This window comes from Ochotona curzoniae, unplaced genomic scaffold (genome assembly GCF_017591425.1).
Source record: "Ochotona curzoniae isolate NIBS_2020 unplaced genomic scaffold, NIBS_Ocur_1.0 contig_4645, whole genome shotgun sequence".
Taxonomy (NCBI): Eukaryota; Metazoa; Chordata; class Mammalia; order Lagomorpha; family Ochotonidae; genus Ochotona; species Ochotona curzoniae.
The window spans coordinates 2,346,433-2,369,679 of NW_024466353.1; the positions used below are offsets into that span (position 1 = coordinate 2,346,433).

At 41.7% G+C, this 23,247-nt stretch overlaps 1 protein-coding gene and 1 long non-coding RNA gene across 4 annotated transcripts in view; one reads left to right on the plus strand and one right to left on the minus strand.

Annotated features, from left to right (window-relative positions):
• Positions 1-18,779, plus strand: part of CCDC91 (coiled-coil domain containing 91) — a 211,349-nt gene extending 192,570 nt beyond the window's left edge. For all 3 annotated transcript variants that reach the window (XM_040987458.1, XM_040987459.1, XM_040987462.1), the window contains one exon: positions 17,718-18,779. In XM_040987458.1, the coding sequence (XP_040843392.1) occupies positions 17,718-17,828 (111 nt within the window). In that variant the 3' untranslated portion in view covers positions 17,829-18,779. The remainder of the gene's footprint in view (positions 1-17,717) is intronic.
• LOC121161155 overlaps positions 1-23,247 on the minus strand; it is a 96,994-nt gene that overhangs the window by 32,245 nt on the left and 41,502 nt on the right. The gene's annotated exons all lie outside the window — the stretch shown is intronic.

Sequence of the window (23,247 nt, forward strand, 5' to 3'; positions counted from 1 at the left end):
CAGTCTGGTACTGGTACAGAAACAGAGAGCAATGGAACAGAATAGAAACCACAGAAGGGAGCCCACACTTGTATAGCCAACTAATCTGACAAGAAAACTGAAAACAATGTAGGGAAAAAGCCTGGTCTCTTCAAAATATGCTGTTGGGAGAATTGGATAGCAGCCTGCAGAGGTAAGAAGCAAGACCCCCCCACCCCCCGACACCTGTCACCTTCTACAAAAATGAGCTCTAAATGGATCAAGGACCTAAATATGCACCCAGAAGCCATCCATCTATTAGAGCAAAACATAGGAAGCACTCTCCAAGACACAGGAATGGGGAAGGACGTCTTGTAAGACGCCAAGAGCCCAGATAGTCAAAGCCAAAACAAAGGGGACTACAATCAAACTAAAAGCTTCTGTCCAGCAAAGGAAATGCTCAACAAAGTGAACAAGCAACCAACTGAATGGGAAAAATCTTTGCACACTGCACAGCAGAGTGGGTGATGTGGTGCAGCACGTTAAGGTGCCTTGTGGCATGCCCTGCCTCATAGCACAGTGCCTGGAATTCAGTCTGCCTCTGCTCCTTACCAGCTTCATCCTGGTGTGCAGCTTGGAGGCAGCACCGATGGCTCACACACATGTATCTGTGCTACCGTGGAAAAGACCTAGATGGAATTCGGGCTCCAGCCTTTGGCCTGGCCCAGCCCTGGCCGCTGCAGATGCTTGGGAAATGAATCAGCAGATGGAAGTTATCTCTCTACCTCTGTCATTCTGCCTTGCAAATAAATTTTTCACAATAGTTATTTAGATGCACAAATATCTCCAACAAATATTGCTTAATCAAAGTACTCACATTGAAAGGGTTAAGATTAATCAGTAGAAGGATCAGATTAGTGGGCTCAGAATTATTTATATAAATTTATATAAAAATTGTTAGATGACTAGAACAGAGAGGCAGAGAGGAGAAATTTAAAAGTAACTCTTCAAGTTATTCCATAACCAAGTATTAACGCACTGGAAATTCTACCCTGTGAAACTTAGGATAAGAAGTTTTGAGCTATGGACTTAAAAATGAGGTAGCATATAAGTCTTAAACATTTGAAGACCACTGAATGAAACCAATTTGAAGTCAGTGTCATTGAAGCTGTAATAACACTGGTGTATGATTTGTTTTCTCAATGCCACATGGCCCAGGGCACCTCCAATTTTTGCCAGCCCTAAATAAAGCAGTTGACATCGACCAAGGAAAAATGATATTGAGATGACTCAGTTTTAAATTCTCTTCAAAGAACTTCCTCAAACTACGTGGGTCGGGGACATTCATTCACTCAGCATTCTTTCATTAAACACCCATGGAGAAGACACCTGCCACATTTGGGCAGTATCGATATCTTACGCCATCCCCAATGCTATATCTGATGTGGAAATCATTTCAGTGTATTTCAGTAATATTCACTATGCTTAACTTATAAGCATAACACAGGTCTACAGGAAGCTTTATGTTGCTTGCCTGCAGTCTGTGATTCCGCTTCAAAGTATTTCCATTGAATCTCTTAGACTTCTTGAAATCTCTAAAATCTGGCTTATTCAAAATCAGACACCTGCATTATTATTTAGAACCAAATGTCCAAAGCAAAGAGTCCATGTTTCTACATGAAATTTTTTCCTTCCACTTCCTAACAGTAATTTGCTTGCCTGTAATATTCTTTCCAATATTTGCCTCCAGATGGTTTTTTTTTTTGTGGCTTTTATCTGCTTTTTAAGTAATTAATAAGATAAAATCACCAATAAGTCACAGTTAGATTGTCTGTTGTTAATAAACTATGGTTTTGATGTTTTAATGATCTAAAAATATTCCTCAACTGGAACTTCCTTTTGTCACATTACACAAAAGATTGGTTTGATGAGAACACAAAAAAATTCACCCACTAAAGTGATCCCTCATATTTATGATACTCCCCACTCTTCTTGCATTTTTTTTAAATTAAGTAGCAGAGTAATGAGAACCAGATTGTAGAATATTGCTTTGCTGCCACGTTTTCCACATTTCCACGTTTACCTGGAGGGCGTTCCTTTAACCTGGCCAGTAGCTTCGCTATTTGATTTAGGTGGCAAAAGGGTTTCGTAGTGTGTATCACATGTGGATATTTTGGCAAAATTTTCTAATCAAATAATTTTGTTCAGAAACATTTTGGCATTTTGGGGTGCTTATTTTAGAATCGGAGTGAATTTTCTACTGTATTACACATTCTTCCTTTTTAAAAAGATAACCTCTCCCCAAATTATCATTTTTCTTAACTCTTCACCTTGTGTCATAAAGTTCTGCACATTAATTCAAAAAAGTTTAGACATTGGAGCCAGAAACAGTTTCACTGCTCCTTCTCCAGTTTACGTTGTTTTGATGTCATAATTTTCTCATCTGCCAACTAGGGGGAATGCCGATACTTTGCTCAGTGGCCACTTTCCATTCTGCCTTTGAGTCAGTGAGGGTGGTGAGACGAGGGAAGGAATGAGGAGGCCTCAATACAGCTTTCTGTCAGGAGTGATCAGACCGACCAACAATACAAAGAAGACGATGCAGCGAGCATCCCGTCGTGGGCCAAAGTCAGCGTCTGCACCGTGGGACGTCACGCCACGCTCTTGACCATCACTCCTGGGGCTGTGCTTCCTCCTTCAAATCAGGAGCCTGTGATTTTGTTTCCAATCTTCAAGATCCTATAGAGATGACATCTGATGCTTCCTAGAGTGCCTGAAAATCATGCTCATCTGAACTAAGCCACATTCAAACACTGAGTCTTTGTCAACCCTGGGCAGCGCCTGCAGTCATGCCACCCGTGAGGAACAGCACTGAACACAGCTCTGAGGCTTGCCTGTTTCTCTCTCTCCTAGCCAACCCAGGCTGGTCACTTAATATTCATCTGCAGCTCTCCTCGTACCAATTACTACTCCTATTACCTATCACTATTATTGAGGTACATGTTGGATTTTCTTTAAAGAAATAAACAGCAGACAACTGAGACCCCCCCCCCCACTGTCATACTTTTATAATTTTCCCAAGAAGATCCGGTATGCATCTGGGCATGCTGAGAATGAACAGCTCGTAAATGTTTGCAGAGCCATCTGCTGCAGTTATCTCGAAGCTTCCAGTGTCTGCAGACCACAGGGAGTCTGATTTAGGGAACTTGGAGAATGCATCAGCAGAGCTCTCTCTGTGGTTCTCTCAGGCACAATGATACTCATGTAGGAAATGGTGAGCCCTATGGGACATGCCTGTGACAAGTGCATGCATTCAGTGTGCCTCACACCATTGAGCCTCCCTGGCCCTCCCATCCCGCTGCACAGTGTCATTTGTTTAATTTAAAATACAAAATAAAAAATAGAGTTTCAGAGCATTTATGGCACTGCCTTATTAATGAGGTCCTCGGACCGAGTACTGTGCTTCGGAGAAAGAGAAGGGTCTTGGGAACTTTGTGACTGGTTTGTAGGGTATTGTACTAGCATCTGAACCACGGGATATAGAAGTGGATAATGATCGATTCAAGAGTAGTATCCTTCCCTTCCCCCTTACCATATCCTCAAATTTTATACTTTATTTTAGGTGAGAGGCAGGCAGAGTGATATTCTGTGGTTGATTCTTCAGAGGCCTGCAGCTGCTGGGTCTGGGTCACCCCAAAGCCAGAGGTGTGAATCTCATCCAAGCCTCCCCCAGGGATAGCAGGAACCCAACTACTTAAGCCACCACCTGCTGCCTCCCAGAGTGTGCTGTGCCAGGAAGCTCAGATTGAAAGAGGGGCCACACACTCAGGAGGTGTGGGTGTTTCAAGTGACTTCTCAACCACTACGGCAATGTCCACTCCCTACCAGTTGTCAACTCCAGTGCAGCAGAAACTGCTTGTTAAAGGTTGATGCTATAAAACTATTTTTTTTTTTTACAAACTTCTGCCCAGTTTTCCTCTAAACTTTTCTCCACCTAGATTTATAGAAATTGGAAATTGTATCAGTTGTGCTAATATTGTAGAAGGCAAATAATGACAAGGGAGCCATATACATAAGGATTTTGTATACACCCATTGGCTACCTAGGGATGCAGAAGATACAACATGGGAGCCCAAGTTGGCTTAGCCGACAAGAAAGCTGCAGCTCCCACACCAGCCTCGTGAGTTCCTAAGATGTGGGCCCCCAGTTTATGACGTTTCTAACCAAAATGCCACTGACTCTGCAGATCGGCAGAGGAAAGGGCAGGACGACCACTGGCCTTTCCTGCTCTCATGTGGTTACTTCTCCCGCACCACGCCACTTCACAGACAAGACGACGGCACTGAATTTGTAGCATGACTTGGGCATACTTTCCATCTTAGTCAGACAAGTTAAAAACAGACTCCCAGGGTTAAGACTGAGCTTTCATACTGAATGGATGTGTAAGTCTACGAAGACGCTTCAAACTGTCTGGGCCACAGTTTGCTCATCTACAAAACTGAGATCAAGATTTTACACAGCACAACTGGAAGAATCAAACGGATTAAGACATGTGAAGTACTTAGAGCACCCTTTAGACCATTGCAAGTTCACCTTGAGTCACCTATAAATGCTGTCATTATTGGGGTGAGCTTCAGTAACAAGATGGCTTTGACCAGAATGTCTTCGTGTCTACCCATTTTGTGTTAAGGTCTCAACTTTAAAAATAATTCTTTGTTTGTAAGTGATTTGTGGAACTGTAACATATTCATACTACTAAGATGATATTATGCATACTATTAAGAAGATGGTGACCATAAAGTGAGCAAAATGAATGGAGCAAATTAAGAGTGAAATGAATGGAGATTCCAGATCGAGAGATGACCCGGCACAAGGTCCTGTCTGCATATCACTGCTGTTCTGAAGAGTTGGTTTGGAATTTCCAAGGGACAACACTACCCTGATTGTATCCAAGTTGATTAGAATCCTTATTATTTCCTGCCATCGGGGACTCATTTGTTTATGTAATATTACTACAAACTCATCCATGTTACACATTTTCCTTCTCATTCTTCAAGCTTGTGGTTGCAAATAGTAGAGCAAAGAAAAAGAACTTTGCTAATGCAAAAGAAACATACATTTCCTGTGTGCATATATGTGGACACTTTAATATTTGGTGGAAATGTGAAAATAAACAATTGTCTGCATTTCCCATTAATTTTTTCAGGAATATTCACATGTTCAGATCATCAGCATAACTTGATCATTATTTTGTTTCTACTTTTTAACTGGTCCTAAACTGTTTATGTGTTTTAAAAGTTATTACAATTCACCATTTGTAACCCTCGTGGAAATTTTTTTGATTCACCAGAAAGTTTAGTTTCAATTGTGTCACATTGTGGGCCTGTCTTCCTGTTAAGGAGCTTATAGTCTGACAACATTTTGTTCCTATTTTAACAGCTAAGCATACAATAAAGTTGGAAGGTTTATCACTTGAAACTCATATGAGGAGACTTCAAAAGTTTGTGGAAAATGAAATTAAAAGATTGGTTTACTTTGGCATTAAAACATTCAAAGCCTGGCATAGTTTTTCATATTTTTCCATGAACTTTTTAAAGATACCTTCTTAGCCTCCTTAGAACAATGTAAAAATAGTCGTGGCTTAATCAAGTCCAGAGTTAGTAGTTGAGTGCAAATTAACCTGGGGTTACTCTATGTACTTTCTTCCTTTGCATGCAGGACTTTTAGCCCCAAAGTCTAAAGAATTGATACTGAAAGGAGAGGAACTGAACCTGATGTGTATGCCTTCCTCTGTCGCCTAGTCTATGGCGCAGCCACCCTTAGCAGAGGCCAACCATCTTGGCCACCCAGTTTGACTTGAACCACCAATGTAGCCTCTCAGAGGTATTTCATGATATTAACCAACAGCTAACCTGGGAGTGCTTAGCAGCAGTGGCTTGACGAAGTGCTCTTTGTTCTTGGAACTACACTAGAACTGCAGCTAAGGAAGAGTGCATACTGGAGAGGTGGCTTTCTGGCCATGCCATAACAGGACTCCTCCTCTCCTTTTTCATAGTGTTTAATGTTAATTTCTTTTCAGTATCTTTCAGCAGAAGCTCTTGTCCTTGGTAAAGGGCAGTAGCTAGGTTCAGCTTTCTTAACTGCAAGCAGACACGCCAACTTGTTTACCAGCAGGGATGCTAGGGTTTTGCTCGCACGTCTGGATCCCTCTGGGAGGCAGGAGGCACTTCAGGTGACCTGACATGGAAGGCGTTTTCCCAGTGGGCTTCCCTAGTAGGAGAAATCTGTTTTAAACTGTGCCAGACAGATGGTATTGTTTTGTTGTTGTTGTTGTTACAAGGCTTCAACCATCTAGTGCATGCTGTAAAATCCTGACTGAGGGGGAAGGGTGGCTCTATTTGTTTAAAAAGAGGGGAGGCGGCATCTATCAACAGTGGGATCTTCTGATGAAGCAATGCTTTGCTCCCTGTGTTTGACTGTGGATTGTAAGGAATTCGAATTCCTAGTGGGGATCAGGTGTGCATCACAGCTGTGGAGCAGTGTGCACCATGTTCTTGGCCATGCTGCTCAGTAGCAGCAATGTAAAGGTCAGTGAAGGCAGCTGGCGCACAGAAGGCTCCACGTGGTGCATGGACATTCAATGCTGCTCAGTCTCATCTCTCTTCTCAGATTAGGAAGAAGCGATCTGGTTTTCTGAACAACCACTGAGGTTTACCAATTCTTTCTGACAGCGACTTCTTACAGGGTCTATTGAATGTGCCACTTTGTGGCTTCTGTGCAGTTTCAGGGGCCTTCTTGTATGTTACTATGAAGCAACCTTCCTGAATCTACTGTTTATGCAGGGAAGATAACATGGGGTGGTGACTGCATCAACAGGGCCCTTGGCACCCTGACAAGGTTTCACAGTAGTGTAATCCAGTGCAAGAAATCGCTGCATGTATATAGCCAGACAGCGTGCCAAGGCCCCCAGCCATAGCTGAAGCTCTTATCTGAGAAGGCAGTATAGTGTTGTGGTTTACAGAAGAGAAGCAGGTGTCACGCACACCTGGATGTGAGTCTTAGCCACCGTAGGCAAACCTTAGCCTCTCCAGGTCTAAGAAGTTTCCTACAGTTACCAAAGGAGCAACAACTGTGGTACTCTTGTTTTCCAGCACTCCTTGGCCTTCCTCTAACTTTCTGCCCATGAGTGGACACTGGATTGAGGGATACGGGCTTAGGAAAGAATGTGGCTTCTGTTTGGGGGCTGTCCCTCATTTGGTGCATGCTTGGGGAAAGCAAGAAGCTGTGCCGCTGGGCAGCACTATGGACAGGCTGCAGGTGGACGTTCTGAGGCCTGTCAGCAGTCACGGAATGAGCGTATAGCACAGTCTTACCCTTGTAGCACTGTTGGAACTTTACTGGCGAGATGCACCAGAGGCACTCTGGGAAGCAGTGACCAGATGCCTGGCCTACAGAAATTGGGGAAGATGGCAAGGATTTTCTGCTTTTCAGGTTAAGTGATTAAGTTTTAGGTGGCTTGTCGCAATGTAGTGAACAGCACAACGCATCAGCAGGTTCACTTGTGCCTAATGCTACCCAGAACTTCCAAACACCAAGTTGGCCTCAGTCAAGGTCAGCCTCGATCCAACACTTAGGGTTATGTGTCACACACGACCAAAAATACCATTTGTGGATGATCTCTTTCTGCATACTCTAAAAACATAAGGCAATATTTATTCAATTAACAAAATACAGACAGTATAAGAAAATAAAAACCTAGAAAAGTATGCAGTTCTTCAACTTCAGAGATTAAATTCAAATGATCATGAGTAGAAAACCAAAGGAGAAAGACCCTGTCAAATAAGAATTGCAAAAAAAAAAAAAAATCTTTGTGAACTAAGATATTTGGCTTCTTTATATCAATTTTATTTCAAAAGGTTCAAAAGGTCACTCTAGGATTACAACAGTAGCATTACAACAATGTTCTTGAAATAGAAATTATATGGTTAAAGCCTATTCATGCTTTGTAGCATGGAACAGATTGTGTGCGACGTCCTATCCAAATCAGTCAGCATGCCATGCGAGCATCAATCCATCTGTAGTTGAAGTAAATTCTATTTGTTGTTGGACTCTAGAAGGTAGAACACAGAGTTCTACACAATTTACAGGCAAGGAGAATCTACTGTATAATTGAAACTATCTCCACTTTTTCCTGTGCTTCTCCAAAGTCTGCAGTTTTCTGGGTTGCTTTGGACTCTGATTTGTAATAATCTTTTAGAAGTTGTCAGAATTAAGAGCTGTTCTGACTGTAGAGAGAATTGTGTCCCTCCCCTGCCCCCATCAAATCCAGTAACCAATGACAGCCTGTCGTGACACAAGGAAATATTAAACGTACACTCACTGTAACAGTGCTTGATGCTGGGGCCAACTGTTGCTGCGCCTGAACCTGTACAACCAAATACAAGATTGTATTGCAGAATAATGAACCTGGGCTAGTGATACATTCATGTTGCCCAGTTGACTCAGGGCAAAAATGAGTAAGTAGTCCTATTCTCCATTTGATATCCTTGTAGTCTGAAATAAAAATATGGAATTGCCAAAATTATGTAGAGCTTACTTAATATGACTCAGAAACACAGAGTTCACTTGCGCCAAGTCATCTTAGACAAAACAGTTTTCCAACTGCGGCCAATGGAGTTTAAGACTGTATTCTGTTTCATTTAGTCTAAAACGGCAACTGTAACTCATCTTATACATACTAGAAACTTACCTGGCTTTTTTAGAGGTTCGCTTTTTTTGAACTCTTGCAATGGAAATGTGAAATGTCAAGCTGATACATTCTGAGCTGAAAGCCCTCCTGGAACGTGGCCGGTGGCCTTAAGTGTTCTGAAGAAGAGGGTACGCTGGAACTTCCCGAAGGTCTAAATTGAGGCGACTGGCACTGCTTTGGGGCAAATCACTGCCCAGACTACACTGAATCTAACAGGATAGGAGTTCTTTCAAATACGTATTTTATGAAGGAACTTCTTCAATACAATCAAGGCTTTATCTGAATAACTGACAGCCAGCATAACATTGGAGGGGGAGAAAAGTTGGAGGCATTGACACTAAGATGAGGAACCAGTGATCACCACCGCTCTTCAGTACGATGCTGGAGGTTCTAGAACCATGAGGCAAAAAGAAGAAATCAGAGGAATACACAACTGGAAAGCGTCAAGCTATCCCTATCTGCAGATGACATGATTCTCTGTATAAAGGAAGCAAAATACTGAACTAAGGGTACTGGAACTTACAAGATTTGGTAAAATTGTAGGACATAAACTTGACAAACAAAAATCAATAGTCTTTATACACAAAACAGTTTCATGGCTGAGAAAGAACGTGTATCATCAGTCCCGTGCACAATAGCTGCAAAATATTTAAGTACCTTGGAATAAATACAACCACGGAAGTGCGGGATCTCTGTGATGAAAATTACAAAACGTTAAGTAGAAAATGACACTAAAACATGGACAAAACTTTCATGTTCATGGATTTGTCATGAACATGACAAATATTCCTGCATACCAGGGATAAATCCCACATATCATCAAAATGTCCATACTCTCAAAATTGATTTACAAATTCACTGTGATCACAGTCAAATACAGCATGCTTCGGACATTAATAAAAAGGCTGCAACAATTCTTATGGAAACACAAGAGACCCCAGATACCTAATGCAGTCTTAAACAACAAAAACCGGAGGCATTGCAATACCAGAATTCCAGATATATGATAGGGCAGTAATAATCAAAACAGCCTGGTACTGGTGCAAAAGCTGGCATCAAAAATCAGTGAAGGGCCCAGCAGCGAGCAGCTAAACTCCTCACCTTGAACATGCTGGGATCCCATATGGGCGCCAGTTCTAATCCCATCAGTCCTGCTTCCCATCCAGCTCCCTGCTTGTGGCCTGGGAAAGCAGTGGAGGACAGCCCAAAGCTTTGGGACCCTGCACCCATGTGGGAAATCCAGAAGAGGTTCCTGGCTCCTGGCTTTCGAACGGCGCAGCACCAGCCGTTGCGGTCACTTGGGGAGTGAATCATCGGATGGAAGATCTTCCTCTCTGTCTCTCCTCCTCTCTGTATATCTGACTTTGTAATGAAAATAAACCTTTAAAAAAAATCAATGGAACAGAATGAAAATACCCAAAATAAACCCACACATCTACAGCCAATTACTTTCTGATAAATGAGTATAAATCCAGGGAGAAAGGACAGTTCTCAACAAATGTCATGGGCAAATTTGATTTATATGGGCAGAAGAATGAAACAAGACTACTAACTTATATCTTATACCAAAATCAAGTCGAAATGAATCAAGGATCTAAATCTATAACCTGATACCTTCGAATTACTAAAGAAAAACATCAGGAAAACTCTGCAAGGCATAACATTGGGCAGATACATCTTGAGGGGAAAAATAAACAGAAGCACTAGCAATTAAAGCAAAAATAAACAGATGGAAACTACCAAGGAAACAACATGAAGACTCAGCCAACAGAACAGGAGGAGAAATTTGCAAACTAGGAAACTGATAGAGGATTAATAACCAGGATCTGTGAAGGGCTAAGCTACACAACAAGCTATCCTGTTAAGAAATAGAGAGAAGGGCCCGGCGCGGTGGCGCAAGTGGTTAAAGGTCCTCGCCTAGCACGCCCGGGATCCCATATGGGCGCCGGTTCTAATCCCGGCAGCCCTGCTTCCCTTCCAGCTCCCTGCCTGTGGCCTGGGAAAGCAGTCGAGGACAGCCCAAAGCTTTGGGAACCTGTACCCTGTGGGAGACCCGGAAGAGGCTCCTGGCTTCGGATCGGCATAGTATTGGCCCGTTGCGCTCACTTGGGGAGTGAATCATCGGACGGAAGATCTTCCTCTCTGTCTCTCCTCTCTGTATATCCGCCTTTCCAATGAAAAAATAATAAAAATAAATCTTTAAAAAAAAAAAAAAGAAATAGAGAGAAAGGACATAAATGGGAATTTTTCAATGGATGAAATTCAAATTGCCAATAGACATGGAAAAAATGCTAAAGTTCACCAGCCATCAGGGAAATACAAATAAAAATGCAATGAGGTATCACCCCACCCCAGTTAAAGTGGCTGTCATATACAAACCAGAAAATAATTGATGCTAGCAAGGATATAGTGGAGGGGGAAAGGAACCCTAATACACTGTTGATGGGAATGTAAACCAGTGCAATTTTTATAGAAAACAATATAGATAAAAATAAATCTAACATGTGACCGGTCATCTCAGTCCTATGAATTTACCCAAATGAAATGAAATCAGCATAGGACAGACTTCTCTGTACTTCCCTGCTGTCATTAGCTAAGGCATAGACTTAACCAAGATGTGCACCAACTGATGGATGGGTAAAAATACCATAGTATCCACAAGCTCCAGAATACTAAGTGGCCATCAGAAAGAATAGAATCCTGTCTTCTGCAACAAAATGGAAGCCATTATACTTAATGAAATAAACTAGTTCCCCAAAAGAGAAGTATGTTCACTAATCTGTATTATTTATTACACTGTACAAAAAAATGTAACCTAGGAATGACATATCTATGATTACTGCTACTACAAAAAATGAAATCTGTGAGTGGCACTGATTACTGCTACTGACACTCTGAGATGTAATTACTGTTTACAATCTTTGTCTCTACTCCTGAGGAACAGTGGTTTGCTTGGTTTTTCTGCTTGCTCTTTGTTGAACCCTTTACCTACTGAAGTGTTAAGTTTGTGAAGGGAAATCAAAGTACAACGTACTTAATAAACACAGAAACAAAACATACACTAAAAAAAAAAGTCCTGCTTGGTAGAATATATAGCTAAACATTACTTTAAATATAAGGCCTTAACAATCTGGCAAGTAACAGTCCCAGTTTACTAGGAACCCCAACTTCTTCTCTAGCAGCTTTGGAGGCAGGAACCTGACATCCAAGTGCTGGTGGCACTCTGCTCTCTCAGCGCTCTCTGTTCCAGAATTCGCTCTTAGCTTGCAGTAGCCACTGGCAACCCTGGTCATGTCTTGGCTGCAGCTGCCTCCATCAAGTCTGTACCTCCATCTTTCCCACAGCTTCATCCCCTGGATGTGTGTGTGTGTCCAAACATCTGTGATTGGATGTAGGTCCAGAGCTCATCCAATCTAAGATCTTAGCTGAGATTTTAATAACATCTGCAAAAATCCTGTTTGCAAGTGAGGACCATCTCCCAAGTATGAGGAGGTTACAGCATATCTTTCTGTTCTCTAGAGACGGTCTTCCAGCTTTTACCCCTCATCCACACTCATGTCCCAGATATTTTATCTATGCTTTAAATGCCTTATGTACACAGATAATTCCAAAATTTGTACCTCCATCTCTTGATCCCTGCCTTAAACTGACTCAGATCTCTGATAACTTGTATCTGATAGGTTTAGACAGTTTGATCACCTTCAAAGCAAAACACTTAGGTTTCCTTTGGCCAATTCACTGCTGCTCCAGTCCTTTACAGCTCAGGAAATGGCACCGTCATTCCTAGAACTGCCTAGGCTTTCATCTAGGCTTCTAATCCATCAGCAATTCCAGTTGGCCCTATCTCAAAGAATATTCTAAACCTGACCTTAAGCCTCCACTGCCAAAAGTCTGTTCAAATTTAAATCTTTTGGAGACTTTCTGTCTGGAAACTGGGTTTTCTCCATTCTTGCCCCCTGTGGTCTGTTGTGCACATAGTAACAGTGTGATTTTTTTTTTTTTTCAAACAAAAAGCATGGTCAAATCATTGCCACTGTCTTCCAAATGATATGCAGACATGCAGGATCTTCCATGCTCAGGCCACTTCTAATCCCTTCTTCTTTTCCCTATCTGTCTCCACCCTACTCATTGTGTGATAATCTTACTGGAGATTATCCCAGTCCTGTCTCAGAGCAACTCCGGGTCTACTGTTTTACTTTTCCCCATGTGCTTCATCTGCCTGGAAATTAGTCCCCATGGTTTTTGCCTATCTCCCTTGCTCCTATGTTTCTTACAAGCACCTTAAAAACCACTGTTTCCAGGTGTATATCTATAACCCTTTTTCCCCTCCTGTTCATCTAACTCTTGAGTATGCTTGGTTATTTTTTAAATCACTGATATCCATTTGAAGAACATCAATTTACTTCCTCAGATACAAATGCTGTAAGGCAAAAATTGCCATACAGACAGACAGCATCTAATTTATCTCCATGTCCCTAGCGCCACATCAGTGCCTGGCAAACAGTAGGTACTAAATAGCACACAGACTCCTTTGCCAGCATGCCCGAGTGTTTTCTGTCTCTTCACTATTCTACTGTTACTGAGATTTCCACCACATCCTGCTCTTTTTCTAAGGAAATGCTTTCCATCTCCCAACAGGCCATTCGAATCCCAACACTGAGGTTTCTCGGCAACCCTCCTGACATGATCCCTCCTCTCTCTGATCACCCGTGGTCTCAGTTTTCGCCACAAATATTAGCAAAGAATTGTTCTTCCACTTTTCTTTTGAGTCTCCCCAAGATCATAAACCTCTGAAAGACATGGATGTTCCTGAATGCTTTTCTTCCAGTGGCTTCAAAGCAGTAATAATAGACAAATAGTGGACAGTCCTCACTATTTTACTGCCCACCCGACTAACGGACAAGCTGACTGGTTCCGTTTCAAAACGTGTAATCTAAACAGCAGCTGGATTGTATGATGGCAGAGGCAATGGAGAGATGTGTAGTGAGGCCGGGGAGCAAGAGCCAGCCCCATCAACACAGTGTCAGAAGGGCAACACGTTCAGTGGAAGGGCACCGGTCCTCCCACCCAGCAAGGCAGCCTGTGAGCTTCCCATTCCATGACATTAACGTGACCTTTCTCAAGGGCTCAGAAGAAAAGAACCTTTTGGTCAACACGAAATCCGAGCCCATGAAATGTATTACAAAACTGATAACATGTGTGCATGAGTCAGTTTCATCCATCAGTGGATTTGCTGGACAATCCACCAAATTTGTCTGAAAAATGAGATCATTTTCAGGCATAAATTTAAAGTATGTCAGAGTTTAGATCAGAAAAGTAGCATGGATAATGGTATGCTCAGTAGTTTTGCACATTTTGGCATAGGTTATTGGGTCACATGTAATATATATATCCATACCCATGCATGTGTCCGCACATACATACACACAAATATGTATACATACACATTTATGTATATTCTATCTGCATGTGTGTATTTCAAGACCAGAGTATCAGGTGTTTGGGGACGTGCTCAGTGTTCCTATAAAACCATGCCATTACAGCAAGAAGCCAGATTTGCTCATGACTGACTTTTCATTGCCACACTTTAGACAAGTCAAAACTGATATGCTTCATATTACACTTTGGGGACCAATTCAAAGCTAAGATGAAGAGATGTTTTGTTCTATTTTGCTGTGGCATGAAACACTGGAATGTAAATCTAATACAAAGAATAACTGAGAAGTCACATATTTTCCACACTGCCCCCAAGTATGAAACTAAACAACTTTTAGTAAATAGAAGCATGTTTCCTACTGCCTTTCGAAAATATACTATGAAATTATTAGGAAAGATAATTAGTAGTATTCATAAGGCCCAGATATATGTTTAAGAAAAATCAGAGTTATAGACATTAAACCAGTAAAAAAAAAAAAAAAAAGAGCATTTTGAACTATACTATCATGTCTGCCAACACTGCTTTGTGATTCGTGTCTGTAAGTGTATCATAGAAACTAAACCTTAAACCACTTTGGAAAAAAAAGCCATAAATACAGAATTCCACTTTAGAGGGGCTTTAAAAAAAAAAGGAAAACTATTTCGCTAAAATTCTTCTTACCTCCGCAAAGGATAATAAAGTGACGCCTAATAAAGTTGTCCAAATTGAGGGATAAGCCAAGACCTCAGCTTGATGCACTGGTTTCAGGGAGGAAGTCAACAGCCTTGGAGAGGTCGTTCAGCATCCCGTCTTACAGACATCACCTTAACATACCTTGCCTGGGAAAGACCCATGAAAGGTCTGATACCCCAGTTTGTCATGGAACACTGATATCACCGGGCAGCTCCTGTTTATTTCTGGAATCTGCCCTTCGGAGAGCTCCGAGTAGGCCTAGATCCAAAGCCAGGGAGTCCATGTCCTCATGGGCATGTTCTGGGGCAGTTCAGAGTGGCTTCGACAGAAGCGTGGGAGCAGAAATCTACTGTGCTTGTCTTCTGTATATGAGTGTTAATGTCATCAGTTTGTGCTACATTTCCTCTGAGAGAAAATTTGATCTACTGTTCAGACTTTAAAAAAAAAAGCTCCCTAGGACAATCAAAGAAGGTGAACTGTTAAAGCTGGTACATATGACATGTGCACACATAAATGAGGGAATAAAAGCAGTGAGAGCCATGAAGCCTCAGCATGACTCCTCCCATCAGATTTAACTGTGCTCAGTTCCTGGGGCATTCTTCCTCACCTTTGCAGGAAATGTTTCCTGTGTAATTTAATGTACCTCTGACTCCTGTTTCGTGAGAAAAAGTGTGCTAGAGTATAATACAATCACTTTCTGTTTAACATCAATTTTGCCACACTTTTCAAATGTATGTTTTTGAAATGTTCTTAACTGATGTTACACCATGTTAAGCTTATACAGGTGTAGTAATTAAGATAGTATTACCTTTATACATATATGTAATATATGTAAATTGTCCAATGGAAGGAATTGAAAATCGAATTCCTGTGCTTATGGAAATCTGGATTGTTATTAGGGCTATCATTGCATATTCGTATTTACTTAGAGAGTTTCCTCTGGGTACAGCAGCAAGCAAGCAGACAGATGTGTGGTCAAGGATGGGCACTACAGCACAGATTACATTAGAAACAATTCAACGTATCTACACAGGATTTCTTACATATTGAAATACCAACCCTATATACTATATGATAAATAGTGGGAAGATCCGCATCTAGTGAAGTTAGTTCTCTCGCGCTCTGTAGCTGAGACTGCAGGCTCTGCACACTCACCGTGGAAGCCTACGTGACTGTCTTTCACAGCTTAGAACACGCGAATCTGTGACAGAAATTCCACATACCAGAATCTGTCCAAGAGAAACCCTTGAATATCTTCAGAGAGGTGAATATTCCAGTATTAAATTTTTTCTTACTGCTTCAAAAATAGCAAAATTGGAATAACTTCAACGTGTCTACTAATGCAAGGGTGGTAAGCGAATTATGGAATGCGATCAGGCATTTTTACTGAAGCATGAAAACAGTTTCGGTAATGGTAGCCGAGTTAAAAGTTACAAGATAGGACTCAAATATTTTCCAAAAGTCTGACGTTAAACACTGGAAGGCATCCTCAAGCAGACAGAGATCTTGGGAGAACGGAATGGAACCACTGGATCCCCATCCATACTGTTCAGATTTCAAGCAATTACAAAAGTTGCAAAATTTTCAGTATGTTCAATGTACACTAATATGAAACTGACAAATTCCAACTTTTCCTAATTGCAAATCTGCTTGATTTGGCTCAGTGTTGACAAGTGTTTGCCTTGCTTTCGAGATTGCCTATCCCTGACAGTGTTATATATTTACTGATTCATCCACTGTCAGCAAACATTTATTGGATGTGACATACAGCAGATCCTGTTCAGGAGGCTGGCCACACAAAACTAAGCAAAACAGAAAACATCTGTGCTCACCTGGGATTACAGCTGAAGGATTCTCCCAGGAGTCTAGTGGGCAGAAGCTACTCACATGAAGGTATAACCCGAGGAAGAAGGAAAAATGATACATAGAAGCCCTATCTCTGCACCTGTAGTCATATAAAATAGTAAAACAGTGTCTTCATACCTTCCCATCTTTTCTTTACACTTTGTAAGTTTAAAATTCACTTTAACTCAGACTGCTTCAAAATATTTTTCTTTCTGTTGTTCATTCTTTTTAGGTACACATGAATTTTATAATGCTACAGCAGAAAATTGTTGTTTGTATCTGCCACCTTTCCTTGTTTTGTTGGGGAGGGGTGTTAAGGGAAGACTCCCTCAGGTTTTATCTAACAGGTATATATTGTGAAATAGATTTTATTTAACTTTCCTTTGGATTTCTCCATCATTCCAGGATCATGGGCATTGTTTTGTCAAGGTTGATTTGATACTTTGGAAAAAAAAATTACTTAGTAATGTTTACAATTCAGAATTTTCTTTTTTAAATACAGCAACTAACTTCCTTGATTAAACCTCCTGTTTGGTTTTCTACTGATACATGGAAACAATGCTGATTTTTACAATGCCTCCTCATGAAGGACCAAGTCAGATGTGTTTCAACACTTTCAAGCAATCACTAAAAACTACCTGTTATAAAACTAAGTTCACAATATTTCTTTCCTTGCTTATTTGTTTTACTAAACCCTAGCCATAGTTTAATTATAGTGCACTGCCATTCTTTTTTAAATTTGCCTGACATTTTACTGGTTCTAATACTCTACAAACTCATTAAAAACTGACATTCTTGCAGTAACTGATCAAATGCATGGTGTTTCTCCATCAAGTGAGTCTCCATGTCAACCATAAGGTTGCACCATTGTTTCATGTCATCTTACCTGATATGCCAAGAAAAATGATTGTACTGTCACCTCATTTACATGTACTGTTTAATATCTTAAATATTCTAACTGCAGAAACATTTTAATGGGCTTAGTTGAGAGGTAAGGGATAGTGTGTCAATTAAGTGTCTCTCTTCTCTTTCTCTATCCCCACAATGAATGAACAGCTTGATCAAGTCATCCGCCAGCGAAGCCTGTCTAGTCTGGAACTGTTCCTGTCCTGCGCTCAGAAACAGTTAAGCGCCTTAATAGCTACGGAGCCTGTGGACATCGAGTAAGGAAGTGCACTGGCGTTACGTAAATCGTTAGACCTCTCAAATACATGCTGTGAATGATCAAGATGCTCTGGGTTTTTTGTTGGTTCTTTCCCCACCTCACCCCTTCCCCTGTCCCCAACAGACATGCTCTGAACTGACTTCTAGGTCAAGGATGCAGCTGAGCACTTAGAACTGTAACTAATCTCACTTAATCTCTGTTGGATTCTCCTTTACACTATTACTCCATTAGCAGTGGTAGCAACAAAACGTGTGCTGTTGGCTCAAGTCATTTCAAAGTGCCATATTTTCAAAAGTTGATTAAATGAACATTATAGCCGCTGGTGGTTCTGTTCTGTTTGGCTAAAGGAATAATGTCTTTATCACTGCTTCAGAGTGAGTCCTGACAAGATGCTGACATGTAGCCACCTATTTATTTGATTTGAAAAAAAGAAAAACAGCATGGACCTTAGCATCACTTATTTATCTATGTAACTTGATATCAAATGCTGATATGATTCCAAAAAAGAATCATTCTGAAACTTCTTTTCTATAATGGGATCCATATTTTGCTTGGTCTACACTGAAAACAGAGATATAAATAAAAACAGTAAAGATTATTATGTTTAACTTTGATTTGCCTCTTAGACTAGAGGTGGTGGGTGTAATAAATGCTTATTTTCTGTGCTTCAAAAAGCACTCACTTACTGCACTATACAGATAATACTGCTCAGCCATTTTTAGGCATTCAGTTTCAAGTGTAGGACATATGAAACCTCTTGTCAGAGCTTCAGAATGTTCTAGCTTCATAAGCAGTGTGCCTCAATTCAAAAACACCGGTATTTTTAACATCCGAGTTAAATATCATTAACTAAGTATGCAAATGTCTTGTCTTATTTTCTGAAATGCTCCTACTTTCATGGGCTTTGTACTTTTCTGAAACCTCTTGGTGTAATAAAGAGCTCCAAAATCTTACCTGGTGGCTACACTTATTTTAGTTTTTTAAACAGGATTTTTGGGTAAAAATTTCTTACTTAAGACTCTGGGCCAAGTATGATTCTTTCTATACACCACCTTTACCTGTAATATTTTGCAAGACACTTGCTAATGTCAATGCTTTCTTACTTTTCTTTTAGAAATTAAAACAAGCACAACACTGACTTGAAGTGTGGCCTAATGATAAAGGAAAGAACTTTAATCCAGGAACAAGCCACTAACACAATGTTATGGTTTATTTGAAATCTTTTGACTCCCTGTCATCAGATTAGATGATAGGACGGCTTCACATGTTACTTGGGGGAGTCTGAAGTGTGAGGGTCACTGAAGCCCAGATCCTGAAACAGAGCAGATCCCGAGACAGACAGTGCAGATCCCAAAACAGAGAGTGCAGATCCCAAAGCATCACAGATCCCAAGACAGCACACAGACACAGACAGCACAGATCCCGAGACAGACAGTGCAGATCCCAAAACAGAATGGATCCTGAGACAGACAGTGCAGATTCCAAAACAGAACAGATCATGAGACAGCACAGATCCCAAGAAGGACAGTACAGGTCCTGAGACAGACAGTGCAGATCCCAAGACAGACAGTGCAGATCCCAAAACATCACAGATCCCAAGACAGCACACAGACACAGACAGCACAGATCTTGAGACAGCACACACAGACACAGACAGTGCAGATCCCAAAACAGACAGCACAGATCCTGACAGACAGTGCAGATCCCAAGAAGGACAGTGCAGACCCCGAGACAGACAGGGCAGATCCCAAGAAGGACAGTGCAGATCCCGAGACAGACAGCACTGATTCAGGGAACGTGAGGGTCTCAAACTCTCATCCATCCCCAACCTCCACAGAATGGGTTGTGTCCTTCCACCTGGGAATGCAGCTCTGCTGTTGACCCAAACTGATTATTATCAGATCCAACATTAAATAAACTCACAGGATACCCACCACGTACAACACACAATTAGGAGCTGCTATAAAAAGCTTTTCCTAAAACTGTCCATAGTAACTGAAATGTCCCCTGAACAGGGGATTCTGATATGAATATTTCTAAGTTAACAATCTTTTCCCAATGATGTGCAAGCCACTGATTTCCTCAGTAAAACCTGCAGTTTTGTATACAGACCATTTCTGATAGTACTCACTAGGATAATTGTATGATCTAATGTTGTGCTATGAGAGTTTGCATCTTAAATGAACCCTCAAGTCTCAAAACTGAGATGCTCTCATGTTTGAGAAACAAAACACTACATTGAGAGGTTGAAAATGGAAAAGCAGTTAGGTACTATTGAATCATAAAAGTAGGGCCCAGCCCGGCGCGGTGGCGCAAGTGGTTAAAGGTCCTCGCCTTGCACGCCCGGGATCCCATATGGGCGCCGGTTCTAATCCCGGCAGCCCCGCTTCCCTTCCAGCTCCCTGCCCGTGGCCTGGGAAAGCAGTCGAGGACGGCCCAAAGCTTTGGGACCCTGCACCTGCGTGGGAGACCCGGAAGAGGCTCCTGGCTTCGGATCGGCATAGTATCGGCCCGTTGCGGCTCACTTGGGGAGTGAATCATCGGATGGAAGATCTTCCTCTCTGTCTCTCCTCTCTGTATATCCGCCTTTCCAATGAAAAAATAATAAAAATAAATCTTTATAAAAAAAAGTAGGGCCCAGCACAATGGCTCAGTGGCTAAATCCTCATCTTCCATATATCAGGATCCCACATAGGCGCTGCTTTATTTCCAGCTGTTCCACTTCCTATCCAGCTCCCTGCTTGTGGTCTGGGAAAGCAGTGCAAGATGGCCCAAAGCCTTGGGACTCTTCACCCATGTGAGATACCAAAAGGAGTCTCGAGGTCCTGGTTCCTAGCTTTGGATTAGCTCAGCTCTGGCTTTTGCAGTCACTCAGGGAGTGAACCAATCAACTGAAGATCTTTCCCCTCGTAAATCTGCCTTTCCAATAAAAATAAATAAATATTTAAGAAAATTATAAAGTCAGTATCAGATTAGGGTTCTAGTTCATAAACACACTTGAGTAGTAGAAAAACACAACTTTCCACTAATAAAGGAATTATCACCCATGCCCCCTGCCCTGTGTGTGTTTTTGTGGTATCTTCAATTTCATTAAAGGAGTAGATTAGTTCTCATCTGCTCAACAGGACAGGGTGGGACTGAGTACCAACTCCAAGTCTTTAAGTACCCTGTGGATGCCACAGAAAGCATCTCAGAGTTTCCATCCCAGAGACACTTGACACACGTGTCCATATGTGAAGGAGGTTGTCCGTCCTTACAGACCCAATGGATATTCTAACTCATCTATGGTCCTGAAGACAAGCTGCCTAACAAATTAGAACTTACATTTTCTTGTTTGTGAGATAGGACTGAAGGTTCCAATAGGCTTCTCATGAAAACGCAGCCTGTAAAACATCCCAAATAGACCTCACATATACAGCCACCAGCTCAGAGTTCTCTCTCTGCTAGAACATGCCCCCCCTCAAATAACAGTGTGATTTCCTCCCCCCCCCCCCAACATGCTCAACCATCATTCTGCCGCTGTTCACCTGATTGAAGGGTCACAAGTTGAAGGCCTGACCTGACCTGTGACAAGTTGTGTGGCAGTACACTTACCCCAGGTAGACAGCCATGAACCCTAACCTCTGCAGTCAAAGACTCCTTCAGTCTCAAATTCTATGAGCTACCCAAATATTCTCCCAATGTGCTACCTCACTTTTTTTTCCCCTTAAGCTAGCCAGAGCCAGTTTCTATTATGTGTAACCAAAATAATATTAACCGCGGCAGTCCGACACAGAGCCCAGTGCATAATCCTGGGATGCTGGACTCTTTGTAAGTGCTTCATTTCCTCCGCCATACTCTTCCCCATCCAAAATGGCAACATGCTTTGATTTATTTTAAGGAATGTTAAAAATATAACTGAATCAGTGCCTCTCATGTCTCACAGAGCCAAGGAACTCACAGATACCCAAAACTATGAACAAACAGTGCCCTATTTAGAAGTTGCCTGTCACTCAGGATCTAGAGTAGTGGTTTGAACTCAGTTTTACTAAATGCTGACTCATGTTCCAATTCAAAGGAGGCTTACTCAGACACTGCTTTGAAATCAAAACCAGAACAATGTTCCTGTGATGGGCGTTATGCTGCACTGAGGAAGGTGTTGCCCGCTACGACCTCTTTGTGGATGTTTTCCTTGAATCTGGCAAACTGGATATAATCAGGAATTGCTGCATATGTTTAAAAAATCAAAAAAGAAGCATTCACCAAATGGAGAGGGAAAACATGCACTTCGCCTAATTAAAATTCTTCATAAGAAACCAGAAACCCATGTATATAATAATCCCCCAAAAAAACCATTTGTAAAACTCCAGGAGAAAAGGAAGATGGGGATCCAAGCTCTCAGCATCTAGTGGTCTGCTTCCCAGTCAACGAGCAATCTAACCAATGTGCTAGGAATCTACAGTCCTCTCCACAGCATCAGGCTGCCTGGCAGAGACCAAGTCCAAGGCCTCACCGCTACCACTACAGCCTTCTGAATGAACCCTTGCACAGCAAGAACTGTCTCTACCCATTAGGTGTGTAAGGAAGGCCAATCTCTCTTATATTTACAGGAAGGAAACTTTGAGATGCTTTCTTGTGGTATCCACAGGGTAGCAGGGAGAGTAGAATTACTCGTTGAAAGACTTGGGGTTGGGATCCGATCCCACCTGGGGAAAAATAAAACATTTTCATCAACCCAGTGGCCCACACTGCAGGGATAACGGGTCCTTCACCATTGCATTTATAAGTGGAAGAATATCTGAGTGATTCAGTTGTTGGTGTGCCTTTTTGTTTGTATTTGCATGAAACTGAAGTGAGACTACAAATGTTGCACTGTCTCCTAAAGGAATTTCATAGGACCCAGTCTGTTAATGACTTGGTTTATAAATGAGGTAGCAAATTACTAAATTCATAAATAAAACACTCCCTGCTACCAGCAACAGAATAACTGAATAATCCCTGGTTGATAGACTGAGTTGTAATTTAAGGAACTTAGCAAAGATTGCTCAGTGATTAAATGAGATCCTATGAGAAACCTAAAGAAGCCTCATAAAACAGTTCCCAGAAGTCCATGAGTCCATGTTTCTGAAAATTCTACAGTGCACCTTGCATTTATCATTGTTACGCAGACTAAATCACACTGAGAAAATTGTATTCCCCAAGCATGTAGGTAGGGAGTGCCCCTGAGAAACTGTATGTGAATCAGCTTGGCTGCCTTGAAACGGTGCTTTCCTCTCGAGAGCCCCTCGGAGCAGGGTTGGACTCCCTGGCCCATTGGGTTTCCCTTACAACATGGAGAGAGCAAGAGTGTCCAACTGATTCAGCCTCACAGGATTTTATGATCCGCAGCGAGAGTGTTGGGCACCTTGGTGAGGAGAGGGATGGCAGGACAGGATAAGAGAG